General features: G+C 44.5%; 1 protein-coding gene across 1 annotated transcript in view; it reads right to left on the reverse strand.

Annotated features, from left to right (window-relative positions):
* ADCY10 (adenylate cyclase 10) overlaps positions 1-23,504 on the reverse strand; it is a 75,758-nt gene that overhangs the window by 12,641 nt on the left and 39,613 nt on the right. Inside the window, exons 21-30 of the mRNA XM_048482532.1 lie at positions 20,858-20,950; positions 15,831-15,884; positions 15,651-15,710; positions 13,921-13,978; positions 10,337-10,568; positions 8,373-8,480; positions 7,452-7,627; positions 4,450-4,609; positions 243-447; positions 52-148 (exon numbers count right to left, since the gene is read on the reverse strand). Coding sequence (XP_048338489.1) covers positions 52-148; positions 243-447; positions 4,450-4,609; positions 7,452-7,627; positions 8,373-8,480; positions 10,337-10,568; positions 13,921-13,978; positions 15,651-15,710; positions 15,831-15,884; positions 20,858-20,950 — 1,243 coding nt within the window. The remainder of the gene's footprint in view (positions 1-51; positions 149-242; positions 448-4,449; positions 4,610-7,451; positions 7,628-8,372; positions 8,481-10,336; positions 10,569-13,920; positions 13,979-15,650; positions 15,711-15,830; positions 15,885-20,857; positions 20,951-23,504) is intronic.

Here is a 23,504-nt window from a genome sequence, read left to right on the forward strand (position 1 = left end):
ATTTGGAAATGACCACATAGACTGAAATACAAAAAGTTATAAACGAAGTACCTGGCTCTGAGAAAAAGAGCACTGAAAAGGTCAAAGAGAACACTACAGTTGAGTTTAGATTTCTGTGTCAGTTCACAAATTTCATGTGCTCGAAAGCCTGCAAAGAAAGCAAACACGTGAAGTGGCCTCTCTCTCTCTCTCTCTCTCCTCCGCACAGTCCTTATTGTTGGGTGCTTGCCTGGTTCACGTACCCAGCTGGCAGGCCAGAGCCAGGTTCCCTAAGCAAAGTTTCATGTAGGCCAATGATGCTGCCACCTTGGCTAGTATAAACAGTTCTCCTCCAACAATTCGAAGGTGTGAACTACGCTTGATGGCCATTTCCTCGTATTTCATCCATTCCTGATGCCAGCCAATCAGCTGACAGCAGAGCGAGAACTCCATGTAGGAAGAGATTATCTGTGAAACGAGAAAAATAAGTGCCTGTTGTGTTTTACTCAGATATCTCCATCAGGAAGCACTTCCATTTACATTAAAAAGTGGCACCATAATAAACTAGAGTGACAATATGAGTAAAGTATTTTTTCATTTTTTAAATTGTAATATCAAGATCTATGCAGAAGAAAGCATACATCTTGTAATGTCTCAATGGTGGCAGAAGTATGCTCTTCGTTTTATTATTTTACTCCCTAAAAAGAGTGCTATGCTGCCTTTCCAGAGTGCCTGCTCAGGCCAGCTTACAAAGTAAAGCATAATCAAACTTCAAACACCCAGGAAATCATTAACCATGAACAATATTTAAAAAGCGAACCTGAAAATGAAAATAGCATTACACATTTAATATCTTAAAACTTGTCTCATAAAACAGTTCATAGGCTAGATTGGCGAACCCTTGGCACTCCAGATGTTATGGACTACAAATCCCATCAGCCCCCGCAAGCATGGCCATGCTGGCACGGGCTGATGGGAACTGTAGTCCATAACATCTGGATATAAGAGTCTCCTGCAAACTAGAAACAGACTCTTAAAAATAATGCATACATACTTAACGAATATTTAGAATTTCATCCTCGGATCATAAATTCATTTGGAGTAAGTGCACACCTTGGTTGTATCTTTACAGGATCCTTCTATATTTTATCTCCCTGGACACTGAATGGACATGCAGTCAGCAGGAGTGGGCGAGAGCAGGATAGCCTCCATGCAATTGCTGGGTTTTGAGCTTGACACCTATGCACAGAGGGAAAATCTATACATAGATTTTCCTCCCCATGATCAGGAATGTGTGAGAGTGCGTTATTAATGTGGATGAGAATTCTCACCTCTGCAACAAACATGCATTGGAAAAGCAGGAAACCCTTTCCCCATTCTTTAACCACCCTCATTGAAGGTATTTATGCCCTTGTGATTTCCCTTACATTGACGGTTCATCCCCTTCAGGTTAGATTCTTGAATACACACGTGTCCCCTTCTCCTGAACTCACCCCGCCTCAGATCAGAGAATCTCCACAGTTTCTGAAACCTCCGAAAGTGTGACTTTTCCTCTCCTTTCAGAGGGAAAGGGAATCAACGTGCATTTTATTTTCTTCAGGTTTTCTCACACCTTTCCCCACCCACACAGCAGCAGTTCCTCTCACTCTTCCAAGCACCCCTTCAGAAGGATCAAAAGGGTTTTGGGGGGCCGTTTTTCATTTTCATACTGAGGGTACATTGCTTGAATAATAGATCCATGAAAATGAAAACTTATAAGGTTTAGCAAATTAATGCTAGATCAAAGATGGCATCCTCCAAAAATGGAAGCAAGCAACCTCTTAAGCTGGAGGTTGCATAGATACTGTGTTTCCCCGAAAATAAGACAGTGCCTTATATTAATTTTTGCTCCCAAAGATGCGCTATGTCTTATTTTCAGGGATGTCTTATTTTTCTGTGTTCTGTTCGTCGGGCATGCTTCCAAACAAAAACTTTGCTACGTCTTACTTTCGGGGGATGCCTTATATTTCGCACTTCAGCAAAACCTCTATTACGTCTTATTTTCTGGGGATGTCTTATATTCGGGGAAACAGGGTAGAACAAGGAAGTCAGGGTAGACAAAACGGAGCATCGAATTGGCTGAGGACACTTCGCAGCAGGAGAATCCTCTATTTAAACAAAAAAAATGGGGAAAACGCACTGCAAAGCAAACACCCAGGAGGTAAGCACTGCATACAATTTGGGAGAAAACATTTCTAATCCACATTAAACCATCTAGGGCTATATGCTTTCAGACAATATCAGGTATGAACCTGGAGAACTGTGTGCAGTTCTGGTGACTTCACTTCAAAAAGTATGTGGACAGAATCGAATGGGTGCAAAGGAGGGTGTCAAGGATGATTAGCAGCCTGGAGACTGTGCTGCCAGCAGGCAAGGGCGTGGCTGGGTCTGACCCCGCAGGGCAAAGTGGGAGGCAAGCACAAGTGTGGTCAGGTCACAGTCCAGTAGGTCAAGAACCAAGGAGCAGGTTAGGAATCAACGAAGAGCCAGGCATACAGCAGCAATAGGTAACATTGCACCCAGGCAGAAGCAAGTTCACAGCAAGGCTTATATAGACACCCTTGTTCAGTGGACTGGGATTCTGCGAGGAGTTAGTCCTCATCAGATGCAGAGACTTCTAATCTCCCATACATTGCTGCCAAACGAGCACTCCTTCTGTGCTTCTGCAGTAGCAGCCTCTTCTTCTGCCTCCTATGCACAGCTGGCTCATTACTAGGTTCCCTAGAAGGATCTGCAGGCTCCTCCACCTGTATGTCATCAGGCAGGGAAAGACTGGGCATTGGCTCTGCTGCCTGGTTTTCCGCAGGATCAGCCAACTCTGCCTGCACTGTGTCCTCAGGTTCTGCCTCAGAGTCCTTTGTGTCCTGGTAAGTACCCAGGGGCTGGCTCATGACAGAGACCAAGTCCTATGAGGAAAGGTTGAAGGACTTGGGAATGTTTGCTGGAGAAAAGAAGGTTGAGAGGCTATATGATTGCTCTCTTTAAGTATTTGAAAGGCTGTCTCTTTGAGGGCAGGGAGCAGTTGGCAGAAGAAGATAGGACTTGCAATAATGGATATAAATTACAGGTGGAAAGGTACCGTCTGGACATGAGAAAAAAACATTTTTACAGTGAGACTAGTTCAGCAGTGGAATTGGCTGCCTAGATAGGTGGTCATCTCCCCCTCTCTGCCATCTTCAATCGGCTGGACGAACGCTTGCCAGGGATGCTCTAGGCCAGTGGTGGTGAACCTATGGCACTCCAGATGTTCATGGACAATTAGCCATGCTGGCAGGGGCTGATGGGAACTGTAGTCCATGAACATCTGGAGTGCCATAGGTTTGCCACCACAGCTCTAGGCTGATCCTACATTGAAACAGGGGGCTGGACAAGATGGCAGAGGTGTTCCTCCCATTGGCAAAGTGGGCAGTTGCCCAGGGCACCCCCTTGTGGGAGGGCACCAAAAATGCAGGTTCATTTGTGGGTTTTTGTATTTTCAGTGTTTTTTCCACTTTTGGCCTGCAGAGATCGCAGGTTTTAGGCTAGCAGCACCAACATTTCAGGGATTTTTCGGGAGACTCTCCTGATGATATCACCCAGGTTTGGTGAGGGCTGGTTTAGGGAGTCCAAAGTTATGGGAGCTAATAGGAGAAGGGGGCTACACGTTTGAGGGTCCATAACTTTGGACCCCCTGAACCAAACTTCACCAAACCTGGGTGGTATCATCAGTACGGTCTCACGAAGGTACTCTGAAATTTTGGTGCTGCTATCTTAGTAATTGCACCCCTGACAGCAGGCACCCCCTAAATTTCCCCAGATTCGCCTTTTAAATCCACCCCCTTTTTGCCAATGCTTGTTTTCTTTCTTTCTTTTATTCTCTCAATGCCTAATAAAGGTTATTATTATTAAATCCACCCCTTTGACATGGATTTAAAGGGAGAATCTGAGGTCCCCAGTTTAAACATTGAAAGTGATGCTGTTTCAGGGTGGGGGAGAATCCACCCCAAAATAGCATCACTTTCAATGAGGTCCCCAGTTTAAATAACATTGAAAGTGATGCTGTTTCCCCCAATTGGATACAACACCATAAAATGTTTTCATAGCAGTAATAAAACATTTTGAAAGCATTTTGAAAATGTTTTTTAAAAATTATTTCTGCTGTGTGGCATGGCCCATTGCTGTGGTTCAGATTTGTGAGTTGGGGCATGTTCTATAATGTGATGGTGACTTTGAAACGACCTGGTGGAAAAAAATCATTGTTTGGTCACGGTGGGGCAGGGTGGCCGCCCATGGGGGGGGCATCAAACTCAGGTTTTGCCCAGGGCTCCAGTTTGCATAGGTATGCCACTGCTAGATGGCCATACAACTCTATGATTCTGTGTACTTTCCCTGTAATAAGGATCAGACAAGACAAAAGAAAGAAAGTCCCCAAGGCAAGAGTGAAAAACATACTTGGGCCTCATCCTGAGACTCCTCTGCACAGTTCACAGTCATGAGAGCAGCTAAGCGGGAGAACTTCTTGCTGTTTGCAGCAGGATCTAAGCTAAAGGCTTGCCAGAGAACAGAAAGGCACCGGCCCTGCTGGAAAAGATGAGCCAATTTCTTGTCTCTGCTGCAAAAGATACCGCGAGATAATCACAGTTATTTCATGATGGAATTACCAACCTTGAAGGAATAACATGGAATATGCTGGTAGGGTTTGGTCGGCAAGGAGAGAACATAGAACTATGAGCTCAGGGTTTATAAGTCCTTCCCCTCATATTCATAGGCACTGGCCACTTCCATGCAGACATATAGCTGATTGTATGTATCTGTTTATTTAGATCATTTCTCCACACATAACTTATCAGAGACAGTTAAAAAGTGCCATGTATGTTGAGAATGGGTTTCATCCTCCTTCCTAACCACTCCCCCAATGTTTTCCTGAAACGTAGTTGGGAGCTATCCGGTCTATTGGGGAAACCCATGTCGTTTGATCTAGGTAATGGTATGATCGTACCTTGGGTATATGAAAGCGCGGGGGGGGGGGGGGGGGGTGCTCCCAATGAAATCATATGGGAGCCACTAGCATGGTATTGGACCAGTCCTGTTTCAGTTTCTTGAAGTTGGGGCACATAGGAAAAGTAGGGTGGTGGGAGAAGTCCCCACTTCCATCTCCCAATGTCAGCCGGTTAGAACTTTATGGAAGATATTGAGGTATGCTTTGCATAGGCTTAGTTCCAAAAGTAGAATGACGGAAACTATTTATTTTTGGATTTTTTTCCCCGCCCATCCCCGAGGGGCTCAGAGCGGCATACAACATTATAAAACACTACTACAATTAAAACAACAATAAATATCCTATACATTAAAAGCAATTTATACAGTACACACAACTTAAACAACCCAAGATAGCAACTTACAAGTCCCAATTTATCCCCCGGGGACCAGAAAAATAGATGTTAGCCCGGCTGGCCTCCAGAGAAAGCCCAGCAGAATAGCTCCGTCATACAGGTCCTGCAGAAACAACTTGTTTCGCAGGGCCCTGATCTCAATCAGGAGCATATTCCACCAGGTAGGGGCCAGGACTGAATAGGCCCTGGCCCTTGTTGAGGCCAACCAAATAGTTTTTTGGCCAGGGATTACCAGAAGGTTCTCCTCCGAGGAGCAGAGGGACATACTTGGCAATATGGGGAAAGACGGTCCCTAAGGTATGTGAGTTCAAGACCGCTCACAGCCTTAAAGGTCAAAACCAGTACCTTGAAGATAACTCGGTTCTCAATAGGCAGACAATGAAGATGGTACAGGACAGGTATTATATGGTCCCTACTAGAGGCTCCAACTAGGAGCCTAGCAGCCACATGCTAAACAATTAAAGATCATAGTGGGCTAGGTCAATAGTTTCCAAAGGTCTACGATACCTTTCTGATCCTCTAAGATTTACAGCAATTGCTGGTGAGTAATCACACTAAGGATGTGTTGAAGCAAATGGCCATAATCCAACGCAGAGGGACTGGGTTGGTGGTGGAAAGTGCTGTTAATTCATAGCAGACTTTTGACAACCTCTGTAGGGGTTTCAAGTCAAGAGAAGAACAGAGATGGTTTTACCATTGCCTACCTCTGCACAAGAACTCTGGACTTCCTTGGTGATCTCCCCTCCTACTAGGGTTGACCCTGCTTAGCAACCAAGATCTGGTGAAATCAGGCTAGCCGGGGCCATCCAGGTAACTGACTGTTTTACATATGCTTAATTCTGTATTGGACTGCAGTCAACAGAACACTTAAGATGGATACGGGATAAGCATTTAAAGCAATTCCTTAACTCTGGCTTCTGATGGAGAACCAGATAGTTTTCAAGGTGTTGGTATTAACCTTTAAGGCACTCTGTGGCCTGGGGCCCTCATACCTTAGAGACCATCTGTCCCCCTATGTCCCCACCCAGCCTCTGCATTTGGCAGAGGCCAACCTACTGGTGGTCCCAGGCCCCTCTGTAATACAGCTGACCTCCACCTGGGCCATGGCCTTCAGCGCCCTGGCTCCTGCCTGGTGGAACTCCTTGCCATCATCTGTCCGTGCCCTATGGGACCTTGCACAGTTCCGCAGGGCTTGTAAGACAGAATAATTCCGCTGGGCCTTGGCGGGGCGGTGGGGGGGGGGGCGGTTAGCCATTGAAGTGCCATTCCCTACATTCCATCTGGTGGTTGAAAATTTATAACATCTAATGTTGTTACCACCTTGTCTACCCTTGTTGATGCAAATAGGACTGCCGTCTTGCCATCTAAAATTTATATACTGATTGTTATCTCTGTTAATTTATTGATTTTAAGTGATTTCATATTGTATTGGGTTTTAGTTTGCCATTTTATATGTTGTAAACCACCCAGAACCCTTTGGGAGTGGGCGGTATAGAAAGTTTAATAAATAAACTCAAAGGGATGTTGTGCAAATTATTTATTTATTTAGACAAGAGAAGAAAAGAGAAAGAATTAGGATTTATATCCCACCTTTCTCTCCTGTAAGGAGTCTCAAAGCGGCTTACAAACTCCTTCCCTTCCTCTCACCACAACAGACACCTTGTGAGGCAGGTGAGGCTGACAGAATTCTGAGAGAACTATGACTAGCCCAAGGTCACCCAGCAGGTTTCATGTGTAGGAGTGGGGAGACAAATCCAGTTCTCCAGATTAGAGTTCACTGCTCTTAACCATTACAACAGACTGGCTCTCATTTATTTATTTTTTTATAGTATTTATACCCTGCCTCTCTCCTCAATGGAGGTCCAAAGGCAGCTTTCATCATTCTCCTCTGTTTTATCCTCACAACCATCCTGTAAGGTAGGTTGGGCAAAGAGTGTGTGACTAGCCCAAGGTCATGTAGTAAGCTTCTATGGATTAGTGGGGATCTGATCTAGCACATTAGATCCTTTAACTCCATGGAGCCACACTTTTTTTTTTGAAAAAGGCTTGTTGGCATCCTACCCATTAGCCAATTGCCAAGAAGTCTGCTTCTTCAGATGTGCCAGATGTTTGGAAGTTTCCACCATGGACATGAAAAAGGCTCCAATGGTGGTCAATGGGAAACTCCTGTTCAACAGCGCCAAAGCTTTCCTCTCCATTTTTTTTGCCAAATGAATCTGACCCATGTTGTAAGAGACCTATGCAGACACAGGTGGGATAAAAGCACAGTGATTGTTGTTAAAGCCATTAAGGTACTCCAGTCAGAAGATAGTTAGTCCAGCGCACTGACGTTCCTCAACCAGAGATGGTTGTTTCTGGTTCATAAAGAGGTGTGTGAAAAGTCTTTTTCATAAAAGGTGTGGGAAACAAGCTCAAAAATCAGACATTCACATCAGAAACAGAGAGCTTGTATGCCTGATGGCGCAAATAATTGCACATATATCATTGAAATCAGACACACACACACCCTATTTTACTTTTGCATTCAGAGGCATCACAATGGATCTCCTCTCATCAGGGTAAAATGGTCTCAAATGGGGGTGGTACGTGTGCTAGACTGCATATGAAGAAAACAGATTAGTGTATGCTCTTGTTTCTGTGCCAGAAGATACTGGATTGAATTCTGCTAGCATTTTCATTCAAATTCTCCCAATTCTCCTCCTGTCCCCTCAGTCCCCAGCATAGCATTTTTGCTATTCAAAAGGGCCCCCTCCTTTTGTTTTCACCATCAGAAAAGTGGAAAACAAACCATTCCTGAATTGTGATAAATTTGTATTGAATATTTCTTCTCTTTAAAATATTGATTATGAGTCACGATTTTAACCTATTTCATTATGCCAATAAAAGTTATCTATAGTTATGGACTTATCAGAAAGGGGAGTAATAACTGCAAGCATCCAGATAGTGTCACCTAACACAGTATTTACAAAGAAGACTTCTTACCTCACCCTTGAGACTGTACAACACAGATATCTCAAACTGGCTGATGATTTTCTGCTTGGGGTGCAAGGATTTCAACAGGGACTCTGCTGTATTCAGGTATGTAAAAGCCTAAAACAAGAATATCACAGGATAGAGAATTTACTTTCATAGAATCATAAGAGCTGGAAGAGACCACAAGGGCCATCAAGTCCAACCTCCTGCCATGCAGGAACACACAATCAAAGCACTCCTGACATATGCTGATCCAGCCTTTGTTTAAAAACCTCCAAAGAAGGAGACTCCACCACTCTCTGAGGCAGTGAATTCTACTGTCGAACAGCCTTGATGGTCAGGAAGTTCTTCCTAATGTTTAGGTGGAATCTCCTTTCCTTCACCTTGAATCCATTACTCCGTGTCCTAGTCTCTGAGGCAGCAGAAAACAAGCTTGCTCCCTCTTCGACATGACATCCCTTCAAATATTTAAACATGGTTATCATGTCACCTTAACCTACGCTTCTCCGGACTAAACATCTCCAGCTCCCGAAGCCTCTCTTCGTAGGGAATGGACTCCAGACCCTTTACCATTTTGGTTGCCCTCCTCTGGACCCGCTCTGGCCGGACAATATCCCACCTGAACTGCGGTGTCCAGAACTGTACACAATATTCCAGGTGAGGTAACTTTTGGTAACTTTCTTTGCATTACACATCCCTAGACTTTTCAGCTTGAAGAAGTGCTGTTAGATGTGTCTTGAAAGTTCCCTGCTAGGTCTTGTGATGCAAGTTCTGTGATTGGAACTGAGTTATTAACACATGTAGCATACTCAGTCAAACCTTTGGTTCATCAAAGTCAGCACTGTCTGCTCAGAAAGGCAGCAGCTCTCCAGTGACTTTGACAGAGGTCTTCCCCATTCACCTACTGTCTGGCCTGGGACCTTCTGCATACCAAGCAGATTCTCTACCACTGAGTTACAGCCTCTCCTCAGACATGTAGAAGTCACAGCACCAATTTCCTGATCTTATGTGTCCCACTAGAGCAGGGGTCTGCAACCTGCGGCTCTCCAGATGTTCATGGACTACAGTTCCCATCAGCCCCAATTGGCCATGGTGGCAGGGGCTGATGGGAATTGTAGTCCATGAACATCTGGAGAGCCGCAGGTTGCAGACCCCTGCACTAGAGGAAATTTACATATACTGATCAATTTATGAATGTTTTCCAATGGGGAAAAGAACCTCCAGTCAGAACCAATTCACACAGATAAAATTGCATTGGGCGGGGCTTCAGATTCTGAATCACTCCCACTGCTCCTAGCAGGGAACTTGCAAGACACGTCTGATAGCATTTTGAAATGACACATTTTGAAAAAACAATAGCCGGGGACAGAAATGTATTTTTGGATATATCATCTCTTGTTAAATCAGCAGGGGAAAAATGTAAAATTATGGACTATGGATTTGCAATCTGTAGCTGTACGTGAGTTTTGAATATCAAAAATGAAAAGTGGCTTTTCTCCCTTAAATGTTTCTTGCTGAATTATGTGGACTTTCCTCCCAAAGATGGTCAACAGTGGAGTAACTTCTGCAAGATTAGTCTGTGCTAAATACTGGGGAAAGAGCATAACTCCAAATAAAGAAGAGTGGTTGGATTAAATTTAAGTTATGTACACAGTTGAGTAAAGTAACCTCTTTGTTGCAGGGCAAAAAAAAATTAGGTAAGTTTGAAAAATGGAACGTTATTCTGACCAGAAGGGTGAACTGAACTTAAAAATGTCTACAAGGTCCATTTAGAGAATATTTGATGAAATTGTAAAGCTTTGTATCCAACTTTCTTTTTACTAAACACATTTAAAAATTTTTAAAAAGAAATGCAGGCGCCCCCCAAAATGTGTCAACTACATCTGGATCCAGGCTGTTTCTCTGACAAAAGGGAAAGAAAGGTTAGCAAGATTATGGGACTGATGGCGAAAGAAATAGGGTGTCCCACTCACCATGTAGTTGTTGGAAAGATTTACATAGGCAGCAGCACATTCCAGCAAGTAATAAAAGGATCGGACGTAATTATCCAGAGCCATACAGTGTTGAGACAAGGGCACGATGACAGACTCCACAATCTCCTCACAATAACAGGAGCCTAAGTTGTTGACATTGTCCTTGCCTGAATCAAGAACCCGGATGATTTCATCCAGCCTGACCAGAAATGCCCTTTCTGCATCTTCCGTTCTGGCAGAAAAGAGAAGTGGGGGAGGGGGAAGCACGGTCAGCGGCTCCTGGATCGAATTTCATCTCTCATCCAATAACTGGAACCTTCAGAACCTTATAGGGAAACAAGGGTGGTCAGCATGAAGGAACTGACCAGGAATTAAGCCTAAATTATGAGGCTTGCTGAGTGACCTTACATTAATTATGGCAAGTGATGGTCAAACAAGATGTGAAAGGAATGGCCATCTTGTTCCTAATGCTTCTGCCCCATTAATTTCTCCAACAGGTGTGGGAGATCTTATTCCAACTTAAAAGAGGCATGTAGAAAGAGCTGCTGAGAGCCTCCAGAGCCTCCCAGAAAAAGATTTTGTTTGGGCTTTGTTCATACTTCCCAAAGCCTTGGGTATTTAACAGAGGCATAACTAAGCAAACTGGAGCACGGGGACAAAACCTGAGTTTGCCCCCTCCCCCACCACGGCCAATGATTTTTTTTGCACCAGTACACAAAACACCTCCTACCCCAAGCAAAACATGCATGTCTCTCTCCCCACCAACTCTCCTAATTTTGTCCTCACACCAACCCTGAGGTAGGTTGTTGGCCTGAGAAACAGCTCCAAGCCTGTGCAAGTGGGTATTAAGCATGTAAATCTCTCACAAATCACCCCCAGCAAAACATTTACCAAACAAATGTCAGCATCATCTCTCACAAAACACCTCCAGTGGAATCCACCCCCAAACAGAATCACTTTCAATGGTGTTTAAACTAGGGAGCTCAGATTCTTCTTTTAAATCCACCTTAAAGGGAGAATCTGGGGTCCCCAGTTAAAACAACATTGAAAGTGATGCTGTTTTGGGGTGGATTATCCCCCACCCTGAAACAGCATCACTTTCAATGTTTAAACTGGGGACCTCACATTCTCCCTTTCAGTCCATACCAAAGCCGGTGGATTTAAAAGAAGTATCTGAGGAAATTTGGGGGGTGCCGGCTGTCAGAGGTGCAATTGTTAAGCTATCAGCACCAACATTTCAGGGTATCTTTAGGAGACTCTCCTGATGGTACCAACCAAGTTTGGTGAAGTTTAGTTCAGGGGGTCCAAAGTTATGGACCCTCAAAAGTGTAGCCCCCATCTCCTATTAGCTTCCATTGGAAACAATGGGGGATGGGGTCCCTCTTTGGGGGTCCATATCTTTGGACCCCCTCAACCAAACTTCACCAAATCTGGGTGGTATCAGCAGGAGACTCTCCTTATGATACCACCCAGGTTTGGTGAAGTTCAGTTTAGGGGGTCCAAAGTTATGGATCCTCCAAATTGTAGCCCCATCTCCTGTTAGCTCCCATTGGAAACAATGGGGGATGAGGGCACCCCTTTTGAACCCCCTGAACCAAACCTCACCTAACTTGGGTGGTAACATCAGGAGGGTCTCCTGAAAAATCCCTAAAATCTTGGTGCTGCTAGCCTAAAAACTGCACCCCCTGCTGGCCAAAAACTGAAAAAGCACTAAAAAATACAAAACACACAAAAACGAACCTGAATTTTTTGCGCCCTCCACTGGGGGGCCGCCCGGGGACATAGGGTACCCCATGTTCCCTAGGTAAATACGCCACTGATATTTAAGCTTTAAAGCATGGCAAATCACTCTACACACTATAGAAACTCAAATATGCAAGCGAGAAAACCATTCTACCAGCAGAAATCACTCCAATTACTATATTTTATGGTCATTATGCCATGTTTTGCAAAAAGTTTCATAAGCATCTTTTAAAAAAAAAGCACAGGTCAGTGTTAAAAACGCAAATAACACAAAAAGACGGAAGGTGGGCTGGACTGAGACATGGAAGCCAGAAAAAGGTTTGAAGGCACTCTGTTACTTCAGCTAAGGATCACTTTCCACGAGGTGGAGACCCCAGGCTCTGAAACAGGTCAAAGAGTTCCTTCCTCCCCATGCTTCATTCAGGATCACATCAAGGGTGGAATCTGGAGCTCCTTCTGCTCCACACCACAGCCTCAAACTGGAGCAGGAACTGCATGTGCAGGAAACGAAAACATGCAAATAGTATGTGAATGTGATGTTCCAAGTTCACAGGTTGGGTCCAGGGTCCCCGTAACTCCCAGCCCTGTAAACTCTCCGATGGGAGACGGCCTTGAAACGATGTATGACCATTGAACTAGGGCCTCATTACGTTTGAATTCCCAATACCATTTGGAAACAGCTGCCTCCATGACTAGGCAATGTTTGGCTTGCAATCTCCTAATATTCCATGGAGTTTCCCTATATTTTGTGATAAGTTCTCATCAGCATGATGGCATTTTGTTAAGGTACTCACTTCCTGTTGTTAGCATACCCCAACTGCCCATGGGTTCGACAAGGTTGGGGACCTCTGCAAGCTGGACAAAGAGGTGCCTTATATCAGCTATAATATACAATTTTGCTCCAAGCACTTCTGATTTGAGGAGGAAAGTTCCATAAAAGTACCGTTCTTTAATATAGTTTAAAAAACCACCTTGAAAATAGAATTTCTTGGCAATCAATATCTTCCTCCACAGAAACTACCAACAGATGAAAGCGTGTAAGTTGTTCTGTTTCTGTCGGCATAATTGCCACTCCTCGCATTGTTTCAGTGCTGGATTTACCTGCAATATTTGTGGTTCCTTTGACCCCCAGAAACCTAAAATACAACTTTATTTCTCTCTGCGTTTTGAAATGAGTTAGCAGTCCTTGAAACAGCATGATTGAAATACTGCATTCCACTTCCACCCAACAGCCAATTTAGTCCAATTTTGGAAACTTTAACAATCCAAAAGAAGTCCAAGGTCTATTAGGAGAGTTAAGGACCATTTAAAAGGCATTAGTTGGATTTATGCTTCATATCCTAAACTATGCTGAAAGCTTTATTTTGATTGGAGTTCTTAATTTTCTGCCTATAAGGCAGAATTTTCATGAAGCTTCTGGGTGAATTTGGGGCAGTCATTCTTTCTTACTTTAACATAACCCACATGATTATTGTGAAGATAAAATGGAGGGCAATGAATATTGTTCAGAGCACCTTGAAAGAAAGAAAGGATAAAAATGTAATAGGTCAGTCACTAAATAAACTAATTTAATGTACATATTAGCAATTTCTAACCCTTAATTACCATCAGATACCATCTAGATAAGAAAACACAGTACATCCTGAATCACTCAAATAAGAAAAGACATGAGAAAATCTGTTCACATTTAAAACTGATACTATACAATGAGACTGTGTGGGGTATGAAGACATGATGGTAGGAGTCATGCATAAAAATGTACAGCGAATCATTCCTCAGAGTCTGATCAAAATGCTACTCCTCACTTATATCCCCAAACAGAAAAGTCTTTGCCACCACACCTAAACATCTCTTGCACATTTAACTGTGTCCGGGTGTAGTCCAGTGTGGCCACGGTGCCTAAGTGAAAAAGACAGATAAGATAAATGCGCTACTCTAGAACACAGTCTGTGGTTTCTTCACTAAGGAAGGGGATATAATTTATAAAGGCAAATATTACAACCCATCATAGTTGCAAAGCACCTTGACTTGTTGAGGTGAATGCAGTCAGTTTTTTCCTACTCAGCCTTGCCCAATTCTCCCCAATTCTTGTGCAATTCTGCTTCCCTCCCCACACAGCCTTGGTCCATGTGTGACCTCCTATGCAGACTATTGGTGGTCACAGGGAATCCATTTTCTTTTTCTCCAACAGAAGAATTGGTTGAGTCTCATCCCACTGGGTTGGATTTTGTTACCAAGACACTGGGGCACATGTGTACCTGCATCCCTGTAATATGTTTAGCATTGTGTAACCTTTCATGTGAACATCTCCATCTGTACAGCAGGCAACACTATACATTCCAGAAAGAGCATGGAGAAAACTTCTCTTGGAAGCGTGGTCTAAAGATAAACCAATTTCAACTTCATAATGGTAGAAAAGCTACTTTCCTGATAGCACAGTACAGATGGGTCCAAAGTGGGCCTTTCCCAATGTCACTCAACAAGATGGCATAGGGAAGGAGATTTGTGATCCACCCCATGGACCTAGCTGTATTATTCAGAGGCCCTATGAGCCTCATGGAATCCTGTCAGAGGATAGTACCTCTAACATGTAGCAATTCCCCTCTAAGATGCCTCAGCTCCAATCAGGAATTATTTTTGTTGGACAAGAAAGTGAGGAGATAAGCCCTTTAAGCATACAGTATTTACCCCAAGGTTGTTTGCTCCAGAGTGGGGTCTCCCCACATCTCTCAGTTTACATGTGAGGAGGTGCCCTGATGATTCCTTTGAGCCAAACTGCCATTTTGCTTGCCCCCTGTCAGGAAGTTATTTGCTGCCTTTTTCTTTTTGGAGTGATTTTAACAATCTGTTGCTCCTGTGATTGATTGAAAGTATCAAAATAAAAGAAGAAGATTTGCTGAAAATGCCAGCCAAGGAATGTGTGGGCAGAGAAAGGCAGGGGAGGGCAGAAAGGAGCGACAGCCCAGAGAAAGCCAAACACATTTTGCTGGCTTTTGGAAACAGCATGGCGTCTCTGATCTGCAGTGCCGTGAGTTCAGGAGGGGGGAAAACGTGTGCAACCAACAATCTGACCCAAAGGGAACATACAGTCACTGTGGGGCAGACCACAAATGCACAAATGGCCAATAAGTGATTCATGAGGAGGTAGAAAGAAGAAGAAGAGGAAGAGTTTGGATGTATATCCCCCCTTCCTCTCCTGTAGGAGACTCAAAGAGGCTTACAATCTCCTTTCCCTTCCCTCCCCGCCCCCAACAACCACCCTGTAAGGTGGGTGGGGCTGAGAGAGCTCCAAAGAAGTGTGACTAACCCCAGGTCACCCAGCTGGAATGTATTGGAGTATACAAGCTAATCTAGTTCACCAGATAAGCCTCCACAGTTCAAGTGGCAGAGAACAGAATCAAACCCAGTTCTCCAGATTAGAGTGCACCTGCTCTTAACCACTCCCTCTCATAAATTTTATCATTCCCTCCTATAAATTTTAGAGTGGAATGTGTCTGCCATCCCATACCACCCTATTGTCTGCCCTTTTACTTGTTCAGTAAAAATATGTTACATGAAAAAATAAGCTCACCTTTTCTACTCGTTTGCATTGGAAAGTCAGTTTTCTTGAACAGTGAGGTAACCATCGATGCTAAAGAAAGAAGAGCACATAGATACTTGCAATGCGATTGTATGATTTTTTAAAAAAAGGGTTAAAAGAATTTGCAAATGTATAGGTGGGGGGGGGAGGGGGGAGATAAAACATCTTTACCAGAACTTGATTGCATCCAAAGTGGACGTTTAGAAATGATGTTAAAGGACTGTTCTGCAAAAGAAGCACAAATCAACAGTACGCTCAGAACAGTTCTCCCTTTGAACTTTAGTTACCTAAAAATGCAGTGTTATAAACATCCGTATAACTTCTATTGATAACAGAGTCATTGGAGGGGAAGGACTTTGAGCTGTCTCTTAGCTCAAACTTCAGAGGATGACTATAGAGAGACAGAAAGATAGGTCAGATCCATATGCGCTCTCTCAATCTCCATTCTAGCTTAGATAGTTGCTAGAATGCCATTTTCTCTTTTCTCATCACAGTACGGATTTATTTAATGATTTTTTTTAAAAAAAATTCTTTCTTAAAGAAACAAATCTTTTTTTCATTTATTTACAGTCAGCGACCAGTACAACAGAAAAAAGGACATCAATTTCACAGTACCATTAGCATAGACTATATGTGTACAAAAAAACCCCACTAGAAACACAGATCAAAGGTAATACGTAGTCTGTGGTATATACAAAGAGGGCATTCACGTGAACTGAATATTATAATTATTATTTGTTTGCAGCCAATGACTAGCAATTAAAATCCCAACTCACCATAATAGCGAAACAGTAGATAAAATACATTGATTGGAACAGGGATTAAATATTTAAAATTTCCAGACTTACAAAGTGCCTATGCATTCTTACTAAAAAGTACCTATGGGGACTTACTAAAAACCCAAACTTCTGGCCAGGTCATCTAAAGATTGAAAGAAACAAATCCCATGTGAACTTTATGCTAGAAAAAGTCACCCTTCTGCTAGCACATGGTGAGCTGCTGCTTACAATGCACTCAATGTGTGAATATATAGGTGTGAATACCTGGTGTTCTTTTTTGTGAAAAACAGATTGGGATGACATATTCCTTATGCAGTGACATTCAAACTGTAATTGTGACCATCCATAAGTAAGGAAGAAGAGTTTGGATGTATATCCCACCTTTCTCTCCTGTAAGGAGACTCAAGGGGACTTACAATTCTCTATCCATTCCCTCACCCCATAATAAACACCCTGTGAGATGGGTGGAGCAGCAAGAGCTCCAAAGAACTGTGACTAGCCCATGATCACCCAGCTGGCATGAGTTGGAGTGCAAAAGATTATGAATAGGTTAAAGAGCACTGGTTCCAAAACGGATCCTTGGGGGACACCACTCCCTACGTCTCTCCATTGTGAGAACTTCCCATTACACCCACCCTTTGCTTCCTGTTCCTCAACCAGTTTTTAATCCATAGGAGGACTTTGCCTCTTATTCCTTCATTGCTGAGTTTTCTCAATAGTCTCTGGTGAGGAACTTTGTCAAAAGCCTTTTGGAAATCCAAGTAGACAATGTCCACTGGTTCCCCCTTACCCACATATCTGTTTACACCCTCAAAGAACTCTAGTAAGTTTGTAAGACAGGACTTGCCTCTGCAAAAGCCATGCTGACTCTTCCTCAGCAGGTCTTGCTTTTCTACATGTTTAATGATAGTATGATGAAAGCAAGCCTGGGAGAGCCAATGCTTGTTTCAGTAAAGACCTGGGTCCTTTTCTCCAATAACTCCAACCAGCTGAGTTCTCAACTATTTATTGTAAAAGTTCAAAACAAAGAAATAAAACTTAAATGCAATTACTCAGCTGAATTCAGTCTTATTTGGAAGTTCTTTGTCCCCATTCCGGGAACCCATGGTCCAGAGATCCTTCTCTGACCACATCTCAAGATGGAATCCAAAAACCTTTGTTTTCCCCCTCTCAGGAAAACTCTGTTCAGACCACAAGGTAACTTAGGCCTTTGAAGTTGCATCCTAGCACCTCTGCATAGTTTCCTGTCCTCCCTCCAGGAGATCAAAAGGCAAAGATGCTTTTCACAGTCATGTGTGACTTCCCTTTGCTGTAGCAATAGCATCATTCCATGACAGATAGATTCTACTAATTTACCAGAAACAGATGTCAAACTTACTGGCCTGTAATTTCCTGGGTCCCCCCTAGATCCTTTCTTAAAGATTGGTGTGACATTGGCCATCTTCCAGTCTTCAGGGATGGAGGCTGATTTCAGGGATAAGTTGCATGTTAAAGTGAGAAGATCAGCAATTTCATGCTTGAGCTCTTTAAGAACTCTTGGGTGAATGCAATCTGGGCCAGGGGATTTGGTAGCATTCAGTTTATCAATGGCTGCCAGAACTTCTTCCTTGTCTACCACTATCTTCACTAGTTCCTCAGATTCACCTCCTAAGAAGCTTGGTTCAGGTGCAGGAATTTTCCTCACCTCCTCTTGGGTGAAGACAGCTGCAAAGAATTCATTCAGCTTCTCTGCAATCTACCTGCCATCTTTTAGCACACCTTTTGTTCCTTTGTCATCTAACCTACCGCTTCCCTAGCTGGCTTCCTACTTTTTATGTACTTGAAGTACTGTTTGTTGCTGGTCTTGATGTTCGCAGCCATGCATTCCGCATAATCCTACGTGCGCCCCTTCCCCACACAATGACTTTTTGCTTTCTCAGTTCCCCCAGGTCCCACGGGGCGATGGGTCTGGATCGTGAGCCACAGCATCGTGCACTGAGCAACTTGGTACGCAGCCACCTCTGGCTGGGGAGACTCACTGGGTCTACAGCCAGGGCAGTCATCCACTGGCTGGGTGTTAGAGGCATGCGCTGGGCTTCACTGCTGCAGCTCCTGCGTGATGCACGGCAGCACCACAGCTCGCCACACACCGTCATCATCCAGCTGGGAGAGAATGACTTACCCGAGTCGAAGCGCATACAGCTCCTCCATGACATGCTGGTGAGCCTGGGGGCGGTTCCCCTGCTCTTACCAGGTGCCACAGTCTTCTGGTCGCAGCTGCTGGAACGGAGAGTCTGGCGCGGGGTACGATCACCAGGACAGGTGGATGCGGCCAGAAGGAAGACCTGCAGGGTGGTGTCCTGGTCCGCGCAGGCAGCGGGAGGCAGGTGCATAGCCCACACAGGCATATCCCACCGGGACCCAGCCCTGTATAGGGAGGCGTCCACCTGTCTGAGCAGGGCATGGATCTGTGGCTGGGTAGCATACAAGCAACATTGAAAGAATGGCTGGGGATGTGAGAAGTGTTTGGTGGGAGCCGAGGGTTGGCCCCGTTGCTCTTGTGGCGGTTTTAGCACATGGGTATTGATCTGGAAGGGCCAGGGGAGGGGAGCTAGGGAGCTAACCCCTCCCCTCGGGAATGATAGACAGTGGCAAGAGGCAACTGCCCTGCCGAACAGGGCATCTGGGAAGCACCTCTTGCCAGGAGCGTCCGCCCAGCAGATTCCAACAGTGGAGCCCCTGCCAGGAGCGTCCGCCCGCAGGAGCTTTGCTGTGATGTTCAATTGTCCAGATCGAGATCCCTGCTTGGCCTCACACTTCTGTATGTTTAATAAAGAATGGCTATGGTCAATTGATTTAACCCAGCCAAAGTGTGGTGTGATCTCTGAATAAGAAAGTTGCTCAGGGAATTCCACCCTCGGACAGCAAAGTTCTGCATGGGAGATGAAAGTTAACTCCCTGAGCATTCCTCCAACTGGAAATGTCCCTCCCTCTGAGGGAGAGAAAGACATATCAAGTACAGTGACCTCCTCCACACCCCGCCCCGCCCTGTCCCACCCCAGGCATGGCTAGAAGCAGCTTGGGGACCCATTTCCAGCTTGCAAGCATTGTACTTTGTTAGGTGAACACGTAAAATTTTTAAACAGGAGTTATGTTGCACCTCAAAAACTACAGCCTACTCAATCAGTTCCAATTAACAGATTCACATAATGCAAACCTTTTACGTAAGAAGTGAGGAAAGAAACAAACAGCATGGTCAAAAGGCTGGGAAATTCATGAACCACAGAAAAAATGGAATTATATAAGCTGCATTTCCTGGACCTTTGACCCTGCTTTTTGTTTTTAATTTTCCTCCATCTGATTCACTGCATCTGAAGAAGAAGGTTGTAGTCTACAAATTTTTAGGCTGGAATAAAATATTGTTCATTTCTAAGTTGCCACCTGTTTATTATTGCTGCAATAGACTGACATGGCTACCTCTCTAGATTCTGAAAAAAATATGCTACAAAACTTTCAGTGCTAATTCAGAGGGAACTGGGAATTCTCTTTTGGCCAAACCATGGACAGTCATATCTTCTGCTTTACTATGGCAGTACACTGCTGACATAACAACAGAAGAACCCTACTGGATCTAGTCCAGCATTATCTTTCACACAAAGAGTTGCCCCAGAAGACCAATAAACAGGGCACGCCAGCCAAGATCTTCCCCAGATGTTGCCTCTGAGCACTGCTATTCAGAGATTTAGTGCCTTAAAATATGGAGGGTAGTCATCATGGCTAATAGCCACTGTTAGGCCTATTCCTTCAAGAATCTGTCTAACCCCCTTTTGAAGTCGTCTGTGCTCAGTCATCACTACAACTGACATGGTTGAAAGTGACTAGTCTTTCTTCTTTCCTGTTCCTTCCATTATACCTAGCTTTCTCTTCTCATGATCAGGACAGTAAAAGCAAATCGGTGCTCCAGAGCTGACTGGGGCCATGCTCTCTTGAATATGCAGCCCTCCCTTGAGCACACCCATACAAGTAAGAAACAGGAAGCCACCTATGGAATCCACAAGACAATGATAGCACCAGTCTCTGCACTGCAGTTAGACAAGACAAGCCCCCCCCCCCCTCTCTCTCTCTCTCTCTCTCTCTCTCTCTCCCTCCCTCCCTCTCTTTGCCACTGGGGTTGTGAATTGCAGCTTTTAAATAATGTAACAGGTGCCATAGCCTAAGTGGTTGGAAATTCTCAAGGTCAGTGCAGTCATCAGGAGCTTCACATTTTCCTTCATCATGGGGAATCCCAAAACAATGCTGTTTAGCCCCCCCCCCCCCCCACAATTAAGCTGTCAACACCTGATTCTTCACTTTCCCCCTAACCACTTGACGCTTGCGCCAGCAGAGCTAGTCATCCTCTAGTCATGTGGTTCTGGCGTCCTTTCAAAAAGCGAGATTTACCTTCACTTGACTTGGGGATAGTATCTGGCACCTTCGACTCTGATAGTTCCTCTGAAGTAAAAGCAGCACTCAGGGTGCCATTGTCATCTGGTCCTGTCAAGCAGAAAGAGATGCCAATCTGAGCATTTCACAACTTTATAGGTCACAAGGCATAAACGTTCTCTTTCCCTTGCCTTTCAGGGCTAACCTTTATGTTATATGACATGTGCCCAGAGGTGGGATCCAACCAGTTCTCACCACTTTAGAAGTGGTTACTAATTTTTTCTGAGTGCCGAGAAGGGGTTACTAAAGCAACCTCCCTGCCCAATAGGGACTGGAGGTGCGTGTGTGCAGCAGCGCCACTGTTTGAATCCCACCACCATTGGAACCTGTTTTTAAAATCCCACCACTGCATGTGCCGCATAACCACAATGGCTATGCCTTTGCTTCAAAGTGTCAGGAAGGTGCAGGTCAGAATTTTAAGGAACTTATTTTTTGACCTACTTCATCTGTAGTCAGTGAGTCAAGGTGGATTATAACATGAGAAATCAGAGCAATAACAATACAAACAATTCAGTAAAAACTAAGTAATACATACTGCAAACAATGCAAACCAAAAACTGGATTACAAACTGGACTACTAGAAAACAATGCAATGCAAACTGCCTAACACATTCAATAAACAAGAAGAAAACTGCCCCCAAATTCCAGACATTTCAGAATCCCACTTGAATTATTATCTTTTACTACAGTTTTATTCGTATTATTAAAAAATCTTATTCTGACTGACTCAATTTTTGTTATAACCTCATAGTGCATCCCTAAACAAAGGTATTTCTGCATGAGTCTTTTACAATGTTTCCTGTCGCCAGATGCTATGTTTTATCATTAGACTTCGGTATGCTTTTTGACTGGTTTGGTTGCAGAAACATTTCTACCTACTTTTTCCTCTGTTGTCACAAATACTCTTACTGCAATGTTATCCCATTTCTATGCCATATTTCCTTGAGTATGTGATTGGTGTTTATTTTCCTGCCCCTTCAAACACCCAACCCTTATTCATGTCCCCATGTAGGTGCCCAACTTCCCCTTCAGCCCTTGGTCAGCCATCTTCCCCCACCCCTCCCTCCCTCCTGGTCAGTCAGGGGCGTACCAGCCAGAGGGACATGTGGTATCACATGTTCCCGAGTGTCACCCATTTGATCACATGGCGGGATGCAAATCCCCCACACACCCCTCCGGTAGAGAGGTGCCCCTGTCCGGCACTCCCCACTCTGCTGGCCATAGCAGCCCTGTCCTGGGGCCACAATGGGCAAAGTTGCAACCCCCCACCCCCCAACAAACGAGGAAGGGAGGCAGCAGGTGGAGGTGGAGCTGGGGGGCAGCAGGAAGTGTTGGGAGCGGGAAGTGGGAGCTGGGAGCGGGAAGTGTTGGCGGCTGGTACAGCCCATGGATGACCCTGCCAGGCCCCAAATTTGGAACCTGTCCATGATCCAGGCAGCAAGGTGACTGGAAGGCTAGTGAAGCCGCTGCTGCCGCCTCTCCTCCGGCTCCCCTTGGCGATGAGCTCCCTGTTCCATAGTGAGACAATGTGCCTGGCCCAGCTCTTCCTGCAGGTGGGCTTGGCCAAGTGCCTAAGTGGGGATGGGGCGGTCTACAAATCTAAACAATAAATAAATAAATAAATAAATAAATAAATAAATAAATAAATAAATAAATAAATAAGTGCCCTGGGCGAGCACAGCCTGGCCCTCTTCAGAGACATGGGTGGTTCTGTCATGCAGAGTTGTGTTCAAACGTGATGCAGCTTGAAAACCCGAGTTTAGAGCTGTGTGGTTCGTACCCAGTCTGTTGCCTCCATCCCGTTAAAGTAGTTGAGAGGGAGAGTCTGAATTGCAGCTTTTGCTCCGAAGATCTTACAGTAGGATGGTCCCAGCGAATGGGGCTAAGCAGCACCTCTCTGCCATGCGCCGCCGTGTCCCCCGTGTTTCTCTGGCTGACTGGCTCCTGGCAAGTCCCTAATACATGCCTCCTTGGCTGCAGGATCTTGGGGCATCTCCTGCACCTGCAAGCTGCCTCAGAGGGGAAGGGGAGGGCAGAAAAAGCAGGTCTTGCCCTGGGCTCCATTTTCTGCTGGTACGCCTCTGAGGTCAGTGCTATGCTAACCTTCCTCTTGCCACAATAAAAGGCTAAAATCCTGAAGAGCTCCTTGCCTTTTCCATGGGTGTTGGAGTCCATGACATTCTGTATCTACTTTAACCTCACACCCCATGCCCAATCTCCCCTTCAGCAATTTTCTCCTCCCCCTCATCCTTCATTTTCTAAAGGAATTTTTTTTCTATTTTTCTCCCTTTGTCATATTGAACTAACAGTGAAATACTGAGACAGAGATAAGAAGTAGGGGCGATTGGATCAGCTTGGTCAATTTCACTTAGAGCCTGCAATGTTAACCTTCAGGCACAGATACAAAAAAGCACAGGTGAATCATCAAGAGCTTGTGATGTTAAGAGTTCAGGTGCAGACAGAAAGAAGCAGCAGCAATTGGATCAGCTCTGTCACCTTTACTTGAAGCTTTCAATATTAACTTTCAGGCAATGTTGATGACTGAAAAAATCCATGGGGATTTTGCTGGTGTGGTTCAATTTGCTTGAAACTGGCTAGGGAGAGT

The sequence above is a fragment of the Sphaerodactylus townsendi genome, unplaced genomic scaffold (assembly GCF_021028975.2).
Source record: "Sphaerodactylus townsendi isolate TG3544 unplaced genomic scaffold, MPM_Stown_v2.3 scaffold_18, whole genome shotgun sequence".
Classification (NCBI taxonomy): Eukaryota; Metazoa; Chordata; class Lepidosauria; order Squamata; family Sphaerodactylidae; genus Sphaerodactylus; species Sphaerodactylus townsendi.